The sequence below is a fragment of the Drosophila montana genome, unplaced genomic scaffold, assembly GCF_035044405.1.
Source record: "Drosophila montana isolate Dmon_TW-CO22-7 unplaced genomic scaffold, ASM3504440v1 contig_1571_1, whole genome shotgun sequence".
NCBI classification, from domain to species: Eukaryota; Metazoa; Arthropoda; class Insecta; order Diptera; family Drosophilidae; genus Drosophila; species Drosophila montana.
This window is the reverse complement of record NW_026996509.1, coordinates 22,686-45,764: the sequence shown is the minus strand read 5'-3', so window position 1 is coordinate 45,764 and position 23,079 is coordinate 22,686. Positions and strand designations below refer to the sequence as shown.

Sequence of the window (23,079 nt, the reverse complement as noted above, 5' to 3'; positions counted from 1 at the left end):
TTACGGGTTCGAGTGCAATTGAGGACATTTTTTATACCCTTGCAGAGCGTATTATAATTTTGTCGTGAAATGTGTAACGCAAAGAAGGAGACAACTCCGACCTCATAAAGTATATATACTCATGATTAGTATCAACGCCGAGTTGATATAGCCATGTCCGTCTGTCTTTTTCTATGCCAACTAGTCTCTCAGTTTTAAAGCTATTTTTATGAAACTTTGCAGAAGTGCCTCTTTCTGTTGCACGCAGTACATATGTCAAAACAAGCTGAATCGGACCACTGCCATAGGAACGATCTGTCGAAAACTAAGAATGGAAAACTTTCTTGTTTCAAGATATCTTAACCATACTCGGCATTAACTATTTCCCTGTGCTTCTTAGATACGGGCAAAGCACTATGAGAATTATTAAAAGGTTGGGTCTGCAAGAGTATTAAATCTTCAGCTTGCCGAAGATAGCCCTTCTCTCTTGTTAAAAATGTATTTTGGTATTTGGCCTTTGGTGTTGGTAGAAGAGGTTTAAGGATATCGTCTAGTTGAAAACTCGACTAGCGCCTCTTCCTTTTTTAGAAACGCAGAAGTTATTAATGAAATAATTATATCATGAATTTGTACAGAGTTAGAAGCCTTTCGAGTTTTGGTCTAGAGTTGGTTTCTGACACAAACTAAATGAAAGCACTCATTGCGATATTGAAAGCACATGGAGCGTAGAACGCAAAAACTTTAAAGCTCGCGTATTTATGAAAAACTGAATCTTTTTCAAAACTATGAATATATGTATGATTTTAGAGAGATTCTTTATTAAATTCTTGTTGACAAAAATAAAATAATAAAAATTAATGTATGTATATAAAGTCACCAATATGCTATACTTTAAATAGTTTGGAATAAATTTATTTAAATAATAGTCAAAACTTCTTCAAACTAGGTATATTGATGATTTTACGGTAGATAAAAATCTCTTTCGAACGAAAGTCTGAACAGGTTCACACAATATGTATATGCCAAACGAATCCGACCAGACAAAGTAACGTAAAGAATGTCAAACAGTACATTACAATACGACTATTCGAAATATATATATTAAACATTTATGCGGAAAATGTACACAAAGCATTATCTACATATGTCAAATTGCAGAGAATGAAAACTACTTATAATTACAAGATAATAAAATACCTATTATTTCATAAATATTATGTATTATCCAATGAAGTGATTTGGAATATATAGACGGGAAAACAAAGAAACATTTTTCTAAAGACCAGTAATTCGAACTGATTTTGGGCATATTGAATTGCCGATATTTTGCCAATTCCATATGTATATGCTATCTTCGCCGTTGTCGCCTTCAGTTTTCACATAATCCTAAGCAATTTTTTCTTTATTTGCCATCTACAGTTAAGTTTGCAGATAAGAGCGAGAATGATCCAGGTGTTGCCGATCTGTTCAAAACCTTTTTTCAAACTACCTACTCAAGGTATAATAAAAATCAGCCTTATCCTCATCAGTTATAGAGGTCAAACTGCAGCTTAAATCCTATTATTACTGAAAGTTCGCTATTCAGCGACCTTAACACAATCAAGCCGGCATACTCACCGGGCGCCAATGGTGTTCCCGCTTCTGTGCTGAGATACTATGCTGCAGCACTATATAAACCTATTTAAAATTTTTTTGTCAACCTTCCCGACCATTTGGAAATAATCCTTTATTATCCCTGTCCATAAGAAAGTGAGTAAATCAAATGTCGATAACTATAGAGTTATTTCAAAATTATAAGCTATCTCTAAAGCTTTTGAGAGAATCGTAACATCTCAACTGTAGCATTTATGTCGCTCTATTATTTCACCATCCCAGCGTTGAATTGTGAAGCGTAGATATGCAACCATTATCCTTCTTGAGTTTACTTCCTTAGTAATTGATGGTTTTAAGAAAAGAGCTCCCAAATGGTTTCTTACATCCTTGATAGGCTACCGCTCGAGCGTGTGAGCAGTACCAGTAATAAAGTTAAGGATCTAGGTGTCATTCTTGATCATAAACTTAAATTCGACTCTCATGTAACGACCGTGGTCAAGGCCAGAATTGTTTTGGATGGCGATGGTTAATGGATTTTGCCGACCCGTACACGACAAAGTCCCTTTTCTATATCTCTGATACGAACTATTCTTAAGCATGCCTCATGTGTCGCTCATGTGTCGCTATAATATTTCATTCACCAAGACAGTTTAAAATATTAACAGGAGCAATTGTTATTGTTTGCCCTTCGGGATTTAAACTGGGATGCTCGTGTGAGGCTACGGTCATACTCCAGTTTACTCCTGTTACTCTTCCTTCCTTAATTAATCGTAGAACTATGCTTGGTGTTATATTTATTCATAAGTTAATTACGGGTGAAATGGACTCTTCTGAGCTGGCTAGCCAATTAAACTTATCTGTCCCTACTAGACTAACACGTAATTATACACCGTTATTGCTTAAATTTTGTTCAAATAACTATGTCATACGTGAACTGTTTCGGGTCCTCTGTGATGATTACAAAAATCATTACAGAGTATTCTGCAAGGAGTTTTGTTCTGTTAAGCAAGTAATATCTACTTGCTCAGCTTACTGTCTTAGTTTATATTCGTTTTTGTATTTTGCGAGTGGTGTCGTACGTTAAACGACTGCTGTGGGATGTATCAGATTACATTAGGATTCGCGCGTAAAAAAAACATCAGTGAAAGGTCTGTTGCAATTTGAAAGTCGCTATGAGCATTACTCGAGAAAGGACTGCCTAAAGTGAGAAACACTTACTTTATGAAATCATACTGATCAAAATGTGTCTCTAGTAAACGTGAATGACACTGTATATAGTCATTTTTGCGCGGTAGAACTCCTCTGCAAATAAAATTTGGCCTCTTAGCATCGAATGCCAGAGTCTTTGCGCTTTTAGGGGCAAGCATCGTGCTTTTCATCGATGATTAGGAGGTGGACCTACGTTCAAAATTTTAAGTTTGTAGCTTTAATAGGTTTTAAGATCAACGCTTTTATATATACGAACAGTCGGATATGCCTAAATTGACTTGGCCAACCAAGAATATATATACTTTATAGGGTCATGTATGCTTTCATCTACCCGTTGCTAACATTCGCACAAAACACCATACAACTTTTTACTTATTTACAATCGGCTTAGGGGTATTAAAATAGGGCTTGGTAAATCAAACAAAAAAGAACAAGTAAGAGGCTACAGTCGGGAGTTTCGGACTAGGGGATACCCTGAACCAAAGGCAATATAAACAGTAAGATGAGTAACGTCCATACATTTGCATGCGACGCAAAATTTCTAGCCTGGCGTTTCATCTGGTCTGTGAGGCTTCGCACGACATGCCTGCCGACGGCTGTTCGTTCAGACGAACGAATTCCGAAGTCGCGGCTTGCTGATGCGCTGACACGAGCAACAAAGTTAGTCGCCAGCATACCTTCAGCAAAGCTGGTCGATGGTGCTTTGCGTCGCTTCGTTTTCGAAGTACAATGAGCGAAAAGTTTTAAACTTACGATCGACGCAAAGTACTTTTGCTCTATCCATGCAATGCATGCTTTATATAAATGATACATTACCCTAGATACTAACGATAAATTTTACAGGAAAATTTAAGAATAAAATAATTTTTTCACAAAGCGCATCTTGTGCAATAACAATGTTAGGAAAATAGCACACATAGATTGATTTCACTTTTGTTTTTGGACAGTGTGAGCTCGAGAGAAGTTCTTTTTCAGCCAATGGCGTGCAAGCACCTATATTTTTATGTGTGATTTTTGCATGCATAACTACATCAAAATATGTATATGTATATGTGTTGTTATTCACTGCCTTGGCTTTGGCTGGTGAAGAAATAAATTTGGGACAGGTCAAGCATGATCAGCGCTAGAAATCTAACTAAATTTATTTTTTGCCAGCTAAAGCCAGTGCAGTGAATAGCAACACAATCAAATATGCTGTTATGTATGTATATTCACACACATACAAACATAATTGCTTGCACGGCTCTCATAGAGCCGACGCTCAGACTACACTCTATTTTTAGCTTTTCGCTCTTTCGGCTGTGTGAGCGCAATGATACTGTTTTCGTTTTCGTTCTCAAATTTCAAAAAAGCAAGCTGCATAGTAGCATTTTGTTGTATGGCGTTACTCATCTTAGAGTTTATATTGTCTTTGCCTGAACCCTCTTCTGCTAACACCAAATGCAGCTTGCGCAACAAGCGCTTTTGCCTAAGCAGTAAAAATAAAAAAAAATGTCAATATATAAAATGGAATCTACTTGATCTGTATATATACTATACTATTCAAGAAGCTACATTTGGGAACTCTAGCAATTTAAATAGCAGCACAGAAAACAATAACTATAAAATGAAAGATAAAGGATATATGTATATATACTATTCAAGAAGCTACTTGTCAAGTTTGGTGACTCTAGCTTATATTATTTACCAAAATTCCTCAAAAAACGAGATTTTGATATCGGTTTTTTATCGATTACTTGGAAACGGGGCAAGTAATCGAATACCGGAAACAAACTTAAGAATATACGAATATTCTATAGCGCAATAAGCTCTATTGAAAATTGCATAAGGATCAGTTAAGAAACACAATGAAAACTTGTTTTGGATGGCCTCGTGTTTGCGGCAGCTAGGGAAAATTGCAAGAATTGCTATATATGTATATGTACACACTCGCATTCATGCGCGTCTTTATTGAATTCTTTCGACAGCATTGCAATTGCGGTTGAATTGTTTTCTATGCTGCTATTTTAATCCGTTTTTTTCTCATTAAGACTGCATTCTGGATATGGCTGTTGAGTAGACGCGGCGGCAAGTAGTGCGGTCTGTCACGAGTTCGAGAAACAGTTTATTATTTCGTAATGTATTTTTTTTTTACCGCTGAAGTAATCGAGCGCGTAGCGCGAGCTGAATTAGGTGTTGGTAGAAGAGGGTTCAGGGTATTCCCTAGTCGAGAGATCCCGACTAGAGCCTCTTGTTTAGCGTAAATTCACATTTAATTGATTTAATTTGAAAATGCATACGTATTTTGTCTCCTACAACAAAAATACTAATAAGAATAGGTCGCGCTACGCGCTCGCTTGCTTAGGCTTTAGCCGAAAAAAGTATTTCTTGACTCATTTACCTTTTCTAATGAGTGAAGAGATACAATAAGCATTACTAAAAAAAATTAAAAAAAATATGTTCTCCCAATGAAACAAACCCCTTCCTATATCCTATAAAATCATCAACCATCGGAAACGAACTCGTACTGCGCGGGCACTAGGCGGACCTACCTACGTTAAAAATTTGAAATCCCTAGCTCTTATGGATTCTGAGATCCTTGCGTTCATACCTACGGACGGAACGACATGGCAAGATCGACTCGGCTTTCGATCATGATCAAGAATATATACTTTATGGGGTCGCTTGCTTTCTTCTGCCTGTTACCTACATTTGCACAAATACATTATACCCTTTTACCTATTTTCAATGGGTTCAGGGTATAAATATTCAATTTTGTTATTCAGTGTAATTAAACAGCATACTTATTTTTTGTGATCGGGTTTCTGTTTAAAACATTGAGCAGATTTTGACAAACACGAATGGCTAAGAGTAAGAGAGGTCGGTGGTGCCTACTAGAGGATATCATAAGCCCTGTGCCAAGTTACCTTTATAAGCATGCTAGCTTCTTCTTCCATACATATAGAAAACACACATATGTACATGCATGAACACGCTATGTCACACAAATGTGCGTAATACCAAAACGGAAGGCTCTCTCTTCGACAGTTAGTTCTTCCAGGGGGTGGTATCAGTTAAGTGAAAAACAATGGGAGAAAAATGAGTAAAATCTGTGTTTACCTTACGAGAACGTAGACACAATTTGTTGATCAATTTGCCAATTTAGACGGAAAAATATACATATCCGATACGCTGTGTTTGTAGCGACCATTTCAGATTAATACCACTACTATAGCAGGAATTTATTTATTTTTATTCAGCGTGCCGATAATAATATATAATATAATATATAGATAGGACAGCTAGATTTAAAAAAGGTATCCATTCATTAGGGATCAGGTCCCTCATGAACTGCATTTTTGTTCAGGTCGTAAATCGCTTACTTGCTCAGAGAGCAAGATAGTTAGAGAGCCATATGATATGTATGTCTGATTGAAACTGATTTTTATTTCGTTCCCACTTTAGGCAACTGCATTGGCTTACTCTCAATGTTAAATATGTGTATGTGTAAATTGTATTTTTTTGTATTTCGGTCGCATTTCTTCCCTTTTGAAGGACGACTAATATAAAAAATTGAAAGCGTTAGACACGTCAATGAAAAAATGCGTGGAAACTTTTTTGGGCCGACCATGCGCACGTACAGTTACAAAAGTTTGTATATGTATACAAGCATTTATGTCTTCGTTTTTGTGCCTTTGTCTGTCCTGTCTGAATTTGCTGCTCTATGTGAATGAGCTGAAGATCATGGCGCAAAACAAGATTTTACTATAAGTGCGTGTTTGTGGCGAGCCAGTGTTTTTTATACCCTGAACCCATTAAAAATGGGTAAAGAGGGTATATTGTATATGTGCCAATGTATGTAACAGGCGGATGGAACTGATAAAGTATATATATTCTTAATCAGCATCAATAGCTGAGTCGATCTACCCATGGCCGTCTGTCTGTACGTCTGTCCGTCCGTCCGTATGTATGAAGAGCTAAAGAAATTTGGAACGTAGGTCCTCCTAGCTCCCGCGCAGTTCGAGTTTGTTTTCGATAACCGATAACTTGCCCCGTTTCCAATTAATCGAAAATCTTTTAGGTTTTTAAAGATAAAGTCACCAAACTTGATATGTATCTTATTGAATAGTATATATATATGTCAAGTATATTTCATTTTATAGCTATCGCCACCATGCCGCTATCACCACTGAGCTTAAATTATGTAAATAAATTGCCCACCAATTTAGGTCACAATGCAATTGTGCACGAATATTCTATGGTACAATAGGATATACTGTTGAAACACAGAAGTTATTAAAGAAAACTCGTTTTTGCTGGCCACGAGTTTGGGACTTCAAGCGCAAATTGCAAGAATTTCTGTATATTATCAACGGCATTTGCAATTGTATTGTTCTCTGAACTGGGTGTATGTGGTGCTATTTTAATTGGTTCTTTTTTATTAGCAATCAATTGTTGGTTTGCCTGTTGAGTAGAGGCGGTGGGAAGTGGTGTGGTATGTTACGAGTTCGAGCATTGAAGGAGACATCTACAATCCCATAAAGTGTATATATCCTTGATCAGTATCAACAGCCGAGTCGATATAGCCATGTCCGTCTACCTGTTTATATACGAACTCAGTTTTAAAGCTATAGTCATGAAACTTTGCAAAATCCGGCTGGATCGGACCACTATATCATAAAGCCATAGGAACGATCGGTCGAAAAATAGGTTCTTGTATGACAAATTGTTTTGTTTATAAGGATAGCTTGACCGGCATTTATTAGTTTCACTATGCTCGTCATATTTTTGAAAAATCCTATCAACATCGGACCACTATATTATAAAGTTGCCGAAGGAAAACTTTTTTGACTTGGCATTAACCTTTTTCCTTGAGCTTCTTAGATACGGGCAAACGCCATTTATAAGTTTTTCTATACTCCCTACATTTATGCAAAATCTTGTTTACATCGGATCACTATGTCAAATAGCTGCCATAGGAATGATCTGTCTAAAATCAGGTTCTTGAAAGTAAAACTTGTTGTTTTTCAAGATATCTTAAACATACTCGGCATTGACTATTTTCTCTCTGCATTTTAGATACGGGGAAAGCATTATCAGCATTATGAAAATGCTGGGTCTGCAAGGGCCTTGCTAAAAAGTTTTAAAGTTGTTACAGCTGGCTATAAACATTAAGTTGAATAATCCGAACCCTGTGAGCAGTGATATCATAAAGTTACGGAATTTGTTTAGTAGGAAGGTGTTGACGGAGTCTGCGAATCGTGCATACGGCCCGGGCCATTTTTATCTTACGAAAATTGTCAACTCCACGCCGTAAGATTTAATTCCCTTGCAGACCCAATCTTTTCATAATGCTCATAGTGGTTTGTCCGTATCTAAGAAGCACAGGAAAAGTAGTTAATGCCGAGTATGGTTAAGATATTTTGAAATACAAAAAAGTTTTTTATACAACAACTTAATTTTCCCCACACATGGCAGCTATATGATATAGTAGTCCGATGCATATAAGATTTCGCCTAAATGGAAGGAGCATTGTAAAACTAATAGATTCCGAGTTTGGTCAAGATATCTTAAAAACCAAAAAAAAATTCCATACAACAACTTAATCTTTGACCTATCGTTGCTATGGCAGCTATATGATAAAGTGGTCCGATGTTGATAGGATTTTGCATATATATGAGGAGTATAGTAAAACTAATAAATGCTGCGTTTGGTCAAGATATCTTGATAAACAAACAAATTTTCCATACAACAACTTAATTTTCGACCCATCGTTCCTATGGCAGCTATATGATATAGTAGTCCGATAATGATAAGATTTTGCATATATATGAGAAGCATAATAAAACTTATAGATGCCGAGTTTGGTCAAGATAAATAAAAATGTTTTTCATACAAGAACCTACTTTTCGACTGATCTTTCCTATGGCAGCTAAGCGATATAGTGGTCCGATCCAGCTGGTATTGACATATGTACTGCCTGCAACAGAAAGAGGCACTTCTGCAAAGTTTCATAAAAATAGCGTTAAAACTGGCAGACTAGTTGGCATAGAAACCGACAGACTGACAGACGGACATGGCTATATCGACTCGGCTGTTGATACTGATCATGAATATATATACTTTATGGGGTCAGCATTAACAGCCGAGTCGATCTACCCATGTCCGTCTGTCCGGCTGTCCGTCCTTCCGTCTGTCTATAAGAGCTAGAGAATGAAATTTTAGCTGTAGGTCCTCCTAGTGCCCGCGCAGATCGAGTTTGTTTCCGATATTCGATAACTTGCCCCGTTTCCAAGCAATCGATAAAATTCGATATCGAAATCCTGTTTTTGAGCAAATCTTGTAATTTATAAGAGCTAGAGTCACTAAACTTGACTTATCAAGTATCTTTCATTTTATACCTATCGCCACCTCCCCGCTACTACCTTATAGGTATTAATTAAGTAAATAATCCAATTTATGCTGCCCAACAATATATCTACAATTTAAATGCAATTGTCATTTTGAGAATACACCAATATTTTCCAGTTCAATAAGATCTACTGCTGAAAATTTCATTAAGATTGGTTAAAAAAAAAACAAAAATGATTGTATTGTATTGTTTTCTGTGATGCTTTTTTAATTCGTTTTTGTCTCATTGAGACTTAATAATTGGTGTGGCTATTGGGTAGTGTGGTTTGTTGCGAGTTCGAACCCTATCGAGGAGACTATTTTTTTCTTTCGTTGGCGTGGCTGTTGAGTAGAGGTGGCAGCAAGTAATGCGATCAGTTGCGAACTCGAACCCTGCCAAGGAAACGTTTTTTTTTTGGCTAATCTACTTTTATTATTACTAAAGCAAACGAACGCGTTATGCGAACTGCATTTGGGGTTGGAATAAGACGGTTCAGGCAAAGACAATATAAACACTAAGATGAGTAACGTCCATACAAATTTCTAGCCTGGCCTTTCATCTCGCTTTTGAGGCTTCACACGCCATGCCTACCGACGTCTGTTCGTTCAGACGAACGGAAGCTCCCGACTAGGACTTCTTACTTGTTCTACTTTCTACTAATAGTTCTTGAAGCCGCATATTCATTGTACGATGTTTTACGTTCGAGGCGGGTCCAAGAAGTCTCATACGATCGACATAAAGGCAGTTTTCCGCACCTACACAAATAGCGCCACATATACTATGGCCTTCTCTAAAAGCCACTCTAAGCCGTCCAGAATTATCGAAAGCCGCTTGACTCTCTTTGTAAATATCTTTCCAGATGGAAATTTGGAGTCATTGCTGAGAAGGCCGCCCACGGTACATTCACAAAAAAAAAGGAAACTGTCCGTACTGCGAAATGGCTCGGGGAAACTCTGAAAAGATGACTGATGTGGGGCATGGCTTACACATTAAATATAAAGCCGACCAAGAATTACAAACGAATAGCTTCACAGAGAGCTCAAAATTTAATGGGTGGCTCCGGAGATAAAAAAAATTAAGCCAAAAACACATAAAGAGTCCGACAACCGCAAAAGCCAGCAATAAATTTGTTAAGCAACAGTAAGTCTAAAATGTGTTTTACGCACTTTAATCCACTGAACCTAGTATTCCGAGACCACTAACCAAACAACATATACACTGGACATCCAGTGTAAAATGCTGGGGCCAAGCATTTCATATGCGACTGGTACAAAGTCGCCTTCCTTTTTGTTCGGTTTCAAGACACGCCCGCATGCTCAGACAGCAAGAGAGTAAGAAATCCATATGACTTGCGTGGTAGAACGACATCGCTGTTTTTTTTTTTTTTTGGTCACACTACAGGAAACTGCTTTGGCTTACTCTCAGTGCTCTTTCAATTTGTCCATGTACCGTTTAAATGTTTATCTGTGCATGTGTCCGAACAGGCAAAAATACACACATTCCATTTGTCTCAAATGTCAGAGGCATTTCTTCTCTACACACACACACTGACAAATACAAAAATGTGTGTGAATGGGCAGATCATGGGTGAAATAGAAAATTTCATTATTGGCACGCGTCAGGATTGAATACATATATTAAATGAAAAAGCTAAATATGTTAAGTCAATAAAATAATGAATATTATAAACAAGTATATAATCGATCCTTTTTTGTATTTGGTATATTTGAAAATTTTAAAGATTTCAATTTTTGAACTAATTTCCTCTGGTCATAAAATCATTTAAGTGATCAGTCACTTGACCTACATATGCAGGTGCAGGTGCTTTCCAAACGTTTACCCTTTCGGCCCAACGGGCTGCTACAGGTAATAAGGGCTTAACATTCATTCATCAATTCAAACCCGAAATCATTAAAACGAAGGTCGCGCGTCAGACGCGTACCAGTAATGATATTTTCTTTTGCTCCCATGATCTGCCCATCACACACATTTGTGTATTTGTATGTGCGTGTGTGTAGAGCTCGAAATACAGAAATCACACAAATTTCAAATCAGGCACACAAACGCATAAATGCTTCTATTCATATACAAAATATGCAAATATGCGTGAATAGCAAGTCCAAAAACTTGTAAATGCACACAGGCCAACGCTTAGGTACCCTTACCAACAATAACGAGCTAAAATGCAAGAATTTCGCATCGACGTGACAAACCCTTTCATATTTCATATTACTCGTCCCTTCAAAAGGAAAGAAATGCCTCCGACATTTGAGATACACATACACATACAAATATTTAAACGGTACATAGACAAATTGAAAGAGCACTGAAAGTAAGCCAAAGCAGTTTCCTGTAGTGGGAGCGAGATAAAAAACAGATGTGCCTTTCTATCGCACAAATCATATAGAAGAGAGTAAGCCAAAGCAGTTTCCTGTAGTGTGACCAAAAAAACACAGCGATGTCGTTCTACCACACAAGTCACATGTATTTCTTACTCTCTTGCTGAGCATGCGGGCGTGTCTCGAACCCGAACAAAAACGAAGGCGACTTTGGACCAGTCGCATATGAAATGCTTGGCCCCAGCATTTTCAACTGGATGTCCAGTCTATATATTGTTTGATAAGTGCCGAGCCTCAAGTTAATGCAGCACAACCCCCCTAATTCAACATCCACTACACACAACTGAAAATCAGTAGCACTCGCAAAAATATCATCCTCAGCATCATTCAAATTCTCAGAACCCATAAGAGCTAGAGACTTGAAATTTTAGCTGTAGGTCCTCCTAGTCCACGCGGAGATCGAGTTTGTTGTCCGATATTCGATAACTTGCCCCGTTTCCAAGTAATCGATAAAATCGATATCGAAATCCTGTGTTTTGCGCAATTTTGGTAAATAATATGAGCTAGAGTCGCCAAACTTGACATGTAGCTTCCAGAATAGTATATATATATCAAGTATCTTTCTTTTATCGCCACCTCCCCTTTACCACCACAAAGCTATAATCAAGTTAATAAACCAACTTGTATTGCCTACTATTGTATTACTAATTTAAATAATCTATATTCTATTCCACAATAAGATGTACTGTCGAAAATTTCATTAAGAACGGCTAAGAAACACAAAAATTATGTGCGCACGTTTTAGCATCAGCTAGCGCTGTCGGGAGCTCCTGACTAGAACCTCTTACTTGTTTTTTTTTTTATACCCTTGCAGGGGTATTATAGTTTTGTCGTAAAATGTGTAACGCATTGAAGGAGACATCTCCGACCCCATAAAGTATATACATCCATGAACAGTATGAACAGCCGAGTCGATATAGCCATGTCCGTCTGTCCGTCTGTCTGTTTTTATGCGAACTAGTCTCTCAGTTTTAAAGCTATCTTTATGCAACTTTTCAGAAGTGCCTCTTTCTGTTGCACGCAGTACATGTGTCAAAACCAGCTGGATCGGACCACTATATCGCTTAGCTGCCATAGGAAAGATCGGTCGAAAAGTTGGTTCTTGTATGAAAAACATTTTTGTTTATCTTGACCAAACTCGGCATTTATTAGTTTTATTATGCTCCTCATATATGTATATGCAAAATCCTATCATTATCGGACTACTATATCATAAAGCTGCCATAGGAACGATGGGTCGAAAATTAAGTTGTTGTATGGAAAATTTGTTTGTTTATCAAGATATCTTGACCAAACTCGACATTTATTAGATATACTATGCTCCCTCCATATATGCAAAATCTTATTTACATCGGACCACTATATCATATAGCTGCCATAGGAACGATCGGTCGAAATTGAAGTTGTTGAATGGAATTTCTTTTGTTTTTCAAGATATCTTGACCAAACTCGGCTTTTGTTATTATTACTACGCTAAAAGTGATATTTAAAATTATAAGCACAAAACTTGCAACGGGCAAACACAAGTGATAAGCAATATGTAAAATTAAAAGAAAAGGATACCAAAAAACTAATTGATATTACCGATTACTTGGAAAAGGGTTTAGTAAACATTTCTGAGATCGACGCGTTCAAAAATATAGACAAACGTAGAGATGGAAGACAGACGGACGTGGCCAGATCGAGTTGACGATTGATGCTGGCCAATAATATATACTTTATGTATACTGTAACATACATTTGCACAAATAAATAAATATAAATTAAACAAATTGTTTTAGTCGTGTTTTACACATCGCCCCCCTTGAATAATAAATAATGCAAATACCTTTGTGGTGATTTATATAACTTTGCTTTTAATTGTATTTGCATTAATTCATAAGCTTATGAGTATTAATATACATTAATTAATATTTCCTAAATAATTTTTGAAACCATCATTCTTCGTAATACCCTAATAAATCCTACCAGTATAGAGACATTAAATAATTTAAGGATGTTTTGCTTCAGGTATCTGTGATGGCATTTGATTATGGCTGAAATGTCCTGAAATGTTCTTCCAGATTCGTATACTTTTCTTGTTATCCAACCCATACATTCTCAATTTAAGTGAGAACAGGAGATTCAGGTTTAACTTTATTACTCAAGTTGTATAGATTGGGGCATTATCTTGCTGGTAAGTTCGTGATAATTATTGGAAAATGTTGTATACGTTAGAAAACGCTTTCTCGTGAATTCCTTATTGTAAGTTGCATTTATTTACCATGACATAAATTCCAAAACATGGCACCTAATACCTTATCATGATAATAATAGTTTTAACTATTAAGCCCATCTAAGTTAAACGCGTCTCATCCGAAATAATCCTGGATTGCCGCTATGTTAGAAAACAGCAAAGCACACGACAATATAAACAAACGGTTAACAGAACCATGAAATAGCACATTTACAAATTCTCGTCCCAATTCAAGTGGATATCCCCGTATACGCGTACATACAAATATGTGTTTATCGGGCCCAGTACAATAAAATGAAATTTAAATATTTATAACACTATAATGAAAAATAATTTGATATTTACCATACACTTCAATGCCTAACTTATCAACAACAAAAATAAATACCTTTTTGGGAGTATATTTGCATTGTACACATGTGTGCGTGCATTAGTCGTTCCCCAAACACTACTGTTGAATATACTACATTCATATATTTATACATCTTCATATCTTGTCCGCATGTGTGCAAACATAACCTATGTATTTTCTTAGGTACATTTGTTTGTGTAAGCAAGTACGCAAATACATATATGTGAGTTCAATCAAGCAATGGTAAGAAGAAAGTCCTTTAATACACTGTTCAAAAAGGGCATACCGTATAAACGTATATTTATTTTATCCTGTTTGTTGTCTAGTTCCGGCCCCATAATATATAAATATATATATATATATATATATATCCTAGATCAGCATCAACAGCTGAGTTGATATAGCCATGTCATTCTCTCTTTTTCTATGCAAAGCAAAGTTCATACTCGGTCTTTTCAAGTTTTATTATGCATATTTCGAACATTTCTGTATACATGTACACACACACATTCATGAGCGACTCTTATTAATATACAATACTATAATTGTATAAACAGCATTGGAATTGTAAGTGTATTCTGTGATGTGCGTATTATCTGCTCCTCATGCAAACTGCAAACTCGCCTGTGGGATCTATTAGTTCGGTTGATTTAGCGAGCTCAGAATCGCCTGACTAGCGTAAGAATGACGGAAACCAAAACTATAAATAGCTTGCTCTCTGAGCTGACAAATTATTATTTATTTTTGAGGTATTTCTAAAAAAACAAGATTAATTAAATACAAATAAAAAATTAACCCATTTAGTGATACTGGCGCTGGGCGGAAATTCTAGACCCTAATTTCAGTAATATATCGCTGTTTCAGGAGCTAGTCAAATCGCTACGCTTTGCTGAGATTACATTCAAACGATTTTTTTTTATTTCTTTTTTATAAGTTTACATTCACAATCTTAATTTTATCCCTGCATGTTATCACTTTAAAAAAAAAATTATGTGTTTAGTGTTAAAATGAACTTATAGAGATTTCGACGCGTTTACGCAGACGAGCATGGTTTGATCGACTTAGCCCATCATCCCGATTAATAAATTATATACTATATTTTAAGATATTACAAACCTGTGCTTGTGTAAATAAAACTCTTCTCTTTCGTCTTTGTGCCAAAGGAAATTGTAGGGGCTTTGCATCATTTACGCTGCATGCAGCTAAGCCTGTCATGTTGCCCATGTGACCCATCGATCCACTAGCTGATGAACTCATAAGGCGCGATACTGTAACAAAAGATGGTTTTAAATTAATTTTTAATTGATAAGTATATAGTAATATAACCACTCCGGAGATTTCGAATTTTTTCTAGGAAAATTTCAAGCAAGTAACTGGGGCAAGAAACTTTATTTACATGCAGGCCAGGGCCTGTCCTAAAAATCAAGAAAAATAAAGGCATGATGAAGCCTGAGACATAAGTAAGTTAAATAGTGGCCAATATCAGAATACCGCGATACAAAGAATTGAAAAAAGCGCCTTATTGCCATTAAATTAAATGCTGTGCTGTGTGTATAAAAATAAAATTGCTTGATAAAGCTGTAGATAAAAGGCGACGCCAAGTAGTTCAGTCAATGTTCAATGTTCGCAAATCTGATCCCATTGAAAAAAATTTATGTAACAGGCAAGAGGAAGCATCTCCAAACCCATAAAGTATATATACATGTATATATATCTCATTCACACATACACATAAATATGCTGTGCTGTGTTTATATGCTTATATCTAAGCTCAGTTCTTCTCCATAATATGGTATGGCTGTAAGGTATAAAGCGATGGGAAATGGTTTAAGGTGGCTTTCAGGTCACACCGGATTTTTTTTAATGGTAGTATATCTCTTTATCAATCAAATAGGTGTTTTGGTAAAAGAAGGTTCAGGGTATCTCCCATTAGGGCACTCCCGACTAGATCACTCTTAGTTATTTAAGTTTAATTTTAAGTGAAGTGCATAGTGCCGAACGTCGCCCCGAAAACTTATAGATTGGTTGATAAGCTAGAGGCTAGCAAGATAGAATATTTAAAAAATTGGATCAGACTTCTGAAGCGGAGGCGCTATCAAAAAAGAGCGATAGCACCCATATCACTGGTAAACTACTAACAATTTGGTGTGAAGAAACATTTTTCCTGAAATAAGAGCCCTAAACACATTGGAATTTGCTGAAAAGAACAAAAAATGCTAAAAGTGTTGTTTGAAAAAATGGAAGGGCTACAAGCAAAAAACGATTTTAATAAGAAGCAAGTAAGAGTACTCTAGTACGTTCTTTTATTGTTGCAACTATATGTGGCGAAGATGTCCGCAAGCATTGTAAAATAGCAGAAATAATAGAAACATAAGGAAAAGGGAAAGTACAGCCACTAGGTCAATCCGTATCTGCACGACGTTTCGCCGTGAAATTCATTTCCAAAAATCTACAAATCTGCTTTACATTTTCGCAAAATCAAAGCTTTCTCTGCGGAGAGTGCACTTCAAAATTTTTTTTGATGTAGTTTTAAGTTTTGTCCCATTGGCCTCAAACCTATTTTCAAAGCTCTACATAAGAATTGAATGAATAAGTGTTTCAGCGATTTGGGAAATTCCACCCGCAACAGTGGTGAATTGGCGAAAAACGTTTGTATGAAAGTTGTTTGTTTACCGTCCGATCAGCGTCAAAATCATTATCAAAGTTTTTGGAGAACATATATTTTATACGTGACACGGGCAAGGCCCGGTTATACCTGCTAGTATATAATAATGATTGCTATTATTTCAGAATATGATTTGATGAGAATGCCCTCAGATTAAATTCAGAGAGATCTCAGGCTTCTCCGACATTTGTCCGAAACACCATCATAGACTTCTTTGAGTCCGATGATAGAGGCATTTCCTGATACGATAATGCAGTATATACATAAGATGATGCTTATAATGCTTTGCTCGTATCTAAGAAGCACGCGGAAAATAGTTAAGATATTTTGGAAAAAAAAACAATCGTTTTTATGGCAGCTTTATGATATAGTGTTTCGATGTTGATAGGATTTTCTTTTTATATGAGGAGCTCAGTTAAACTAATAAATGCCAAGTTTGGTCAAGATATCTAGATTAACTAAAAAATTTTTTCGTACAACAACGTAATTTGCGATCGATCGTTGCTATGGCAGCTGTATGATATAATGTCACGATGTTGATAGGATTTTGCTTATATGTATGGAGAGCATGGTAAAACTAATAAATGCCGAGTTTGGTCAAAATATCTTGATAAACAAAAAATTTTTTATACAAGAAACTACATTTCGACCGATCGTTCTATCTATATCATATAGTGGTCCAATCCAGCCGGTTCCGATATACTATATGTACTGCGTGCAAAAGAAAGAGGGACATATACAATGTCTCATAACCATTGCTTTAAACCTGAGAGACTAGTTCGCATAGAAACAGGCAGACGGACATGGCTATATCGACTCGGCTGTTGATACTGATCAAGAATATATGTATGTATATACTTTATGGGGTCAGAGTCGCCTTCTATGCGTATTTAAAAATGCACATTTTATTACATACATAATTATAATGTAATTTGATTGACTAATAATTTGATACTGTATGTCTACTCGTTTTGACTGCTGGTCGACGTTAGACGTCATCCAACTATAATCTCTTGTACCCTTGTAATGGGCATTTTAATTTTGTCATGAAGTCTGTAACGCATAGAAGAATACATATCCGACCCCATAAAGTAAATATATTCTAAATTATATCCAACATCCGAGTTGATATTGCTATGCCCGTCTGTCTGCTTCTATGCGAACTAGTCTCTCAGTTTTAAGGTTTTGCTGTTTTTCTATTGCAGGCAGTATATATGTCGTAACCGGCCGGATCGGACCACTACATCATATAGTGGCCATAGGATCGATCGGTCCAATAGTAGGTTCTTGTATAAAAAACTTTTTTCTTTTTCAAGATATCTTACCCTCGGCATTTACAAGTTTCTCTTTGCTGCCTACATATTGCAATTATCAACATCGGACCACTATGTAATATTGCAGAAATAAGAACGATCAGTCAAAAAGTTGGTTCTGATATAGAAACGTTTTGTTATATGAAGATAACTTGACCAGGTTCGCGATTTATTAGTTCTATTGTGATCCTCATATATATGCATCACCCTTCATATAAGATAGATCACTATAAAAGTAAGATCTTATAATGCAAAATATTCTGTTTTCAATGATATATTCAGCCAACTCAGCCTATATCCTAACTTTATCGTTTTTTTTCTGTGTACGAATGATTCCAAATAGTTTTGAATCATTTACATAATGTCCCACAAATGCATTAAGCTATATTGTTTTCATTGCGTGATGGAATAAAGATGGAAGCTGTTAAAGTATCTCCTTCTGCTTCTTTCCTTTTATGACAGCCGTCTCAATATTATAAGTAAGGTAAATTGTTCAGAAGCGTCATATGTGTGAAAAATAAAAATCATCTTTTCATTTCTTAAATAAACAATGACAACAAAATAATTTAAAATCAATTATTCTCACGCAAACCTTTTTCATTTTTAGAAAAAATAGCACAAGAAACTCAACAGTGATTGGGTGACTCAGCACAAATTGTCATTTTGAATATATTTACTTAAAAGCAAAGCAAACAGTTTCAAGTGTTTAGCATGAACAGTTTTCTGCTTCTTCTGTTTATTTTTCGATGTGTTTACAACAATTTTCTTAATATTAATATAGTTACATATTTACGTACATATGTATGTTCATATATATACATATTTATATATATACATATATATATATATATATATATATTATATATCTCTATATAAAAAACTGTTTGTCCTGACTGACTGACTGATTGGTGAAATTCCGCCAGCAAGTGTGGAAAACTCGGGAAAAACGATTGTATGAATCTTTTTTGTTTACCATCCGATCGGCCTCACACTTATTTTCAAAGATCTTTGTTCAAATTTATTTGAGGGGTCATTCGCACTTTTTGGAAAATCCATCCCTCCTTAGTGGAAATGCGGTCAAAGATTTGTTTGGTGCCGTTTCGCTGTGAAATTCATTTCCAAAGATCTATTTCATCAAAACCAAAGCTTTTTCTGCGGAAAGTGCAATTCAAAGATTTTTTTGGTGAAGTTTTAAATAAGAATTTAATGAATACGTGTTTTAGCTATTTGGGAAATTCCACCCGCAACTGTGGTGAATTGGCGGAAAACGTTTGTATGAAAGTTGTTTGCTTAACGTCCGATCAGTGTCAAAATCATTTTCAAAGCTTTTGGAGAACATATATTTTATTCGTGTCATGGGCAAGGCCGGGCTATACCCGCTAGTAAATATATATTTAAACATACATATGATTATTTGAGTTATTGAGATTAAATAAAAAGAGGTAAATTTGAAAAAAGTCTACTCCTACAACATTGGTCAGCATGGAAGAATGCGTTAGTGCATATCTTTAGAGCAAAATTGCTCATAGAAATCAAGCTGTTTAAAAATGGTTGGTAACTTTTATGGAGCGATCGTATTTGCAACATGTCGGATAGTCATTGATGGTTTATATGGCATAAACCTTTTTTTTAATTTAGTTTTTAAAGCACTTATACATTAATTATCAATCGATTTCAAAATTGCAATTGCTTATGGGACATAATTATCTGGCACATCATTTTATTTGTACCGTTGCCATACATGGCCTAAAACTTAAATTCTTAAATAAACATACATAGAACACTTTCAGAAATTGAGTTTTTCGGAAAATATAATATAATAATATACTCGTGAATATCCGCGTCAAGCAAAGTGTCACAATTTTGAACGTACTGCCTTCAACAGAAAGGCAGACCTACATAAAGTTTCCTATTACATTCGCATATGGACACTTATTATTATTAAAGTTAAGTTTGTAATAGTACGATGAACTGGGGGTGAAATGCTGTTTTGTTTTATTTACGTACTTGCAAATCTAGGATCGTTTGCAGTTGATCCATACCAGGAAGCCGAGCCCCTCATATCGGTGTAGTGTCCTGCCAACGATAAGTTATCTGTAGGTCCACAATAGCTTTGTACTCCCGGACTATGATACAATGACCCCATAGCATACGGGTTCGCCATTGTTGAAGTACTAATTGCTCCAGGGGAGTTAATACTACTACCACTTGAATTAGACCTGGAATTAAACGAACATTGTTTTATTACTATGGAATGATATTTATACATTTTCCGTGTGGGTAATTGTCCTTAATTTAACAAGAAAATTTCCCTAATTGACAATGTGTGGTCAAGAGGTAAAGTGTATGCAGCTTCGAACTACTTAGCATACCTTCATAATTACCTGGGATTAGTCGTCAAATCGACGAAATGTGCGGAAACATATAATCACATACATTTAAGCGATCTATAGACATTGTTGAGGGAGAAATAACCACTAAGAGTAAGCCAAAGCAGTTTCCTGCAGTGGGAGCGAAATAAAAAACAGCGATGCCGTTCTATCTCACATATGGCCTTCTTACTCTTTTGTTCTCTCAGCAAGTCAGCGTGTCTCTGACCCGAACAAAAACGAAGTCGATGGGTGACCAGAACTAAAGAAAATCAATTGCTACATTTGTTATAGCTGTCCCATCTGTATGTTGTACTTACATAACATAACACTATAACACTATTTTAGCTCTGTTGTTTTTCACACAAATGCACTTCTTGGTGTGGCTATAAGGTATTGGGCAATAAAGCAAGTAGTTCGGTCGGTTGAGGGTGGATTCGACTTCGACCGGTAGAGGGAAGTAACTTTTTTATACCCCAAATCAATTAAAAATGGGTAACCAGGGAATAATGTATTTGTGCAAATGTATGCTACAGACAGTAGGAAGCGTCTCCGATCCCATTAAGTATATATATTCTTGATCAGCATCAATAGCCAAGTTGATCTCGTCATGTCCGCCTGTTTCCGATAATCGATAACTTTCCCCATTTCTGATCAATCGATAAAAACCCAGTTTTTTAAGCAAATCTCGTAAGTTGTAAGAGCTAGAGTCACCAAATTTGACATATAGCTTCTGGAATAGTATATTGCAAGTTTCTTTCATTTTATAGCTATCGCCATCTCCCCCACATAACAATAAATCAAATATAACAAGTAAAAGGCTCCCGACTAGGGGATACCCTGTGCGCGCTCGTTTTCTTCAGTAGTAATAAAGATAAATAATTAAAAAAAAAAATTCCTTTGTCAGGGTTCGAACTTACAACTGACCGCATTAATTGGTTCCACCTCTACTCAGCCACACCAACAATTGAGTCTCAGTGAGAAAAAAACCAATTTAAATAGCAGCCCAGAAAACAATACAATTGCAATGGCAATGCTGTTGATGTGAGTGTGTGTGTACATGTATACAGAAATTCTTGCAATTTACGCTAGCTGCTGCTAACACGTGAGCAACCAAAACACATAACTTTTGTGTTTCTTAACCGATCTTAATTAAATCGACAGAACATCTTATTGTGCCATAGAATATTTGTGTATTCTCAAAAAGTCAATTGCATATAAGTTGTGGCTTAAACTGGTAGGCAATACAAATTGCATTATTATCTTGATTTATAGCTTTGTGGTGGTAGCGGGGAGCTGGCGATAGGTATAAAATGAAAGATACTTTATATATATATACTATTCTAGAAGCTATATGTCAAGTTTGGTGACTCTAGCTCATATTATTTAACAAAATTGCTCAAAAAACCGGATCTCGATATATCTTTTTATCGATTACTTGGAACGTTACTTGGGGCACGTTATCGAATATCAGATACAAACTCGATCTGCGCGGGCACTAGGAGGACCTACAGCTAAAATTTCAAGTCTCTAGCTCTTATTGGTTCTGAGATCCTTGCGTTCATACATACGGACGGACGGACGGGCAAATGCCGAGTCGATCTAGCCATGTCCGTCTGTCTGTCCGTCCTTCCAAAGTTATGAACACAAGGATATCAGAATCTATAAGAGCTAGAGACTTGAAATTTTAAACATAGGTCTTCCTAGTGCCCGCGCAGTACGAGTTTGTTGTTCGATGATCGATAACTTGCCTCAGTTCCAAGCAATCGATCAGATATGGGTGGAACTCATCTTTTTTTATACCTTTGCAGAGGGTATTACAATTTTGTCGTGAAATGTATTTATATTCTTGATCAGGGTCAACAGCCGAATCTATATAGCTCCGTCTGTCTGTTTCTATGCGAACTAGTCTCTCAGTCTTAAAGCTATCGTCATAGAACTTTGCAAATGCCGGAACTGGCTGGATCGGATCACTATATCATATAGCTGCCATAGGAACGATCAGTCGACAAGTTGGTTCATGTATGAAAAACGCTTTTATTTTTCATGATATCTTAGCTAAACACGACATTTATTACTTTTACTATGCAAAATCCAAAACTCAAGTTGTTGTATGGAAATCTCTTTTTTTTCAAGATATTTTGACCAATGTCGGCATTTACTACTTTTACAATGCGTCTCATATATATGCTTAATCCTATCAATATCGGACCACTATATCATATGGCTGCCATAGGAACGAAGAACAGTATCATTGCGCTCTCACAGCCGAAAGAGAGAAAAGCTAAAAATAGAATGTACTCTCAGCTTCGGCTCTATGAAGGCCGCGCAAGCAATTATGTTTGTATGCGTGTGAATATACATACATAGCAGCATATTTAAGTGTGTTGTTATTCTCAGCTCTGGCTTTAGCTGGCAAAGAAATAAATGTTCTTAGTTTTCAAGCGCTGATCATGCATGACTTGTCCCAAATTTGTATTCACATATGAATGCATCATTTAATTTAAAGAAATTATTTAAATATTTGCATCGACTTTAAAAAACAGATTTTCAACGGAGCCAACCTCAGTACAGAACATGCATTCATATGTGAA

General features: G+C 36.1%; 1 protein-coding gene across 5 annotated transcripts in view; it reads right to left on the bottom strand.

The window, feature by feature from the left end:
* Positions 1 to 23,079, bottom strand: part of LOC135439720 (homeobox protein Nkx-2.4) — a 118,980-nt gene that overhangs the window by 80,565 nt on the left and 15,336 nt on the right. For all 5 annotated transcript variants that reach the window (XM_064698523.1, XM_064698507.1, XM_064698515.1 and 2 more), the window contains 2 exons: positions 20,124 to 20,335; positions 15,255 to 15,406 (listed from right to left, as the gene is read on the bottom strand). In XM_064698523.1, coding sequence (XP_064554593.1) covers positions 15,255 to 15,406; positions 20,124 to 20,335 — 364 coding nt within the window. The remainder of the gene's footprint in view (positions 1 to 15,254; positions 15,407 to 20,123; positions 20,336 to 23,079) is intronic.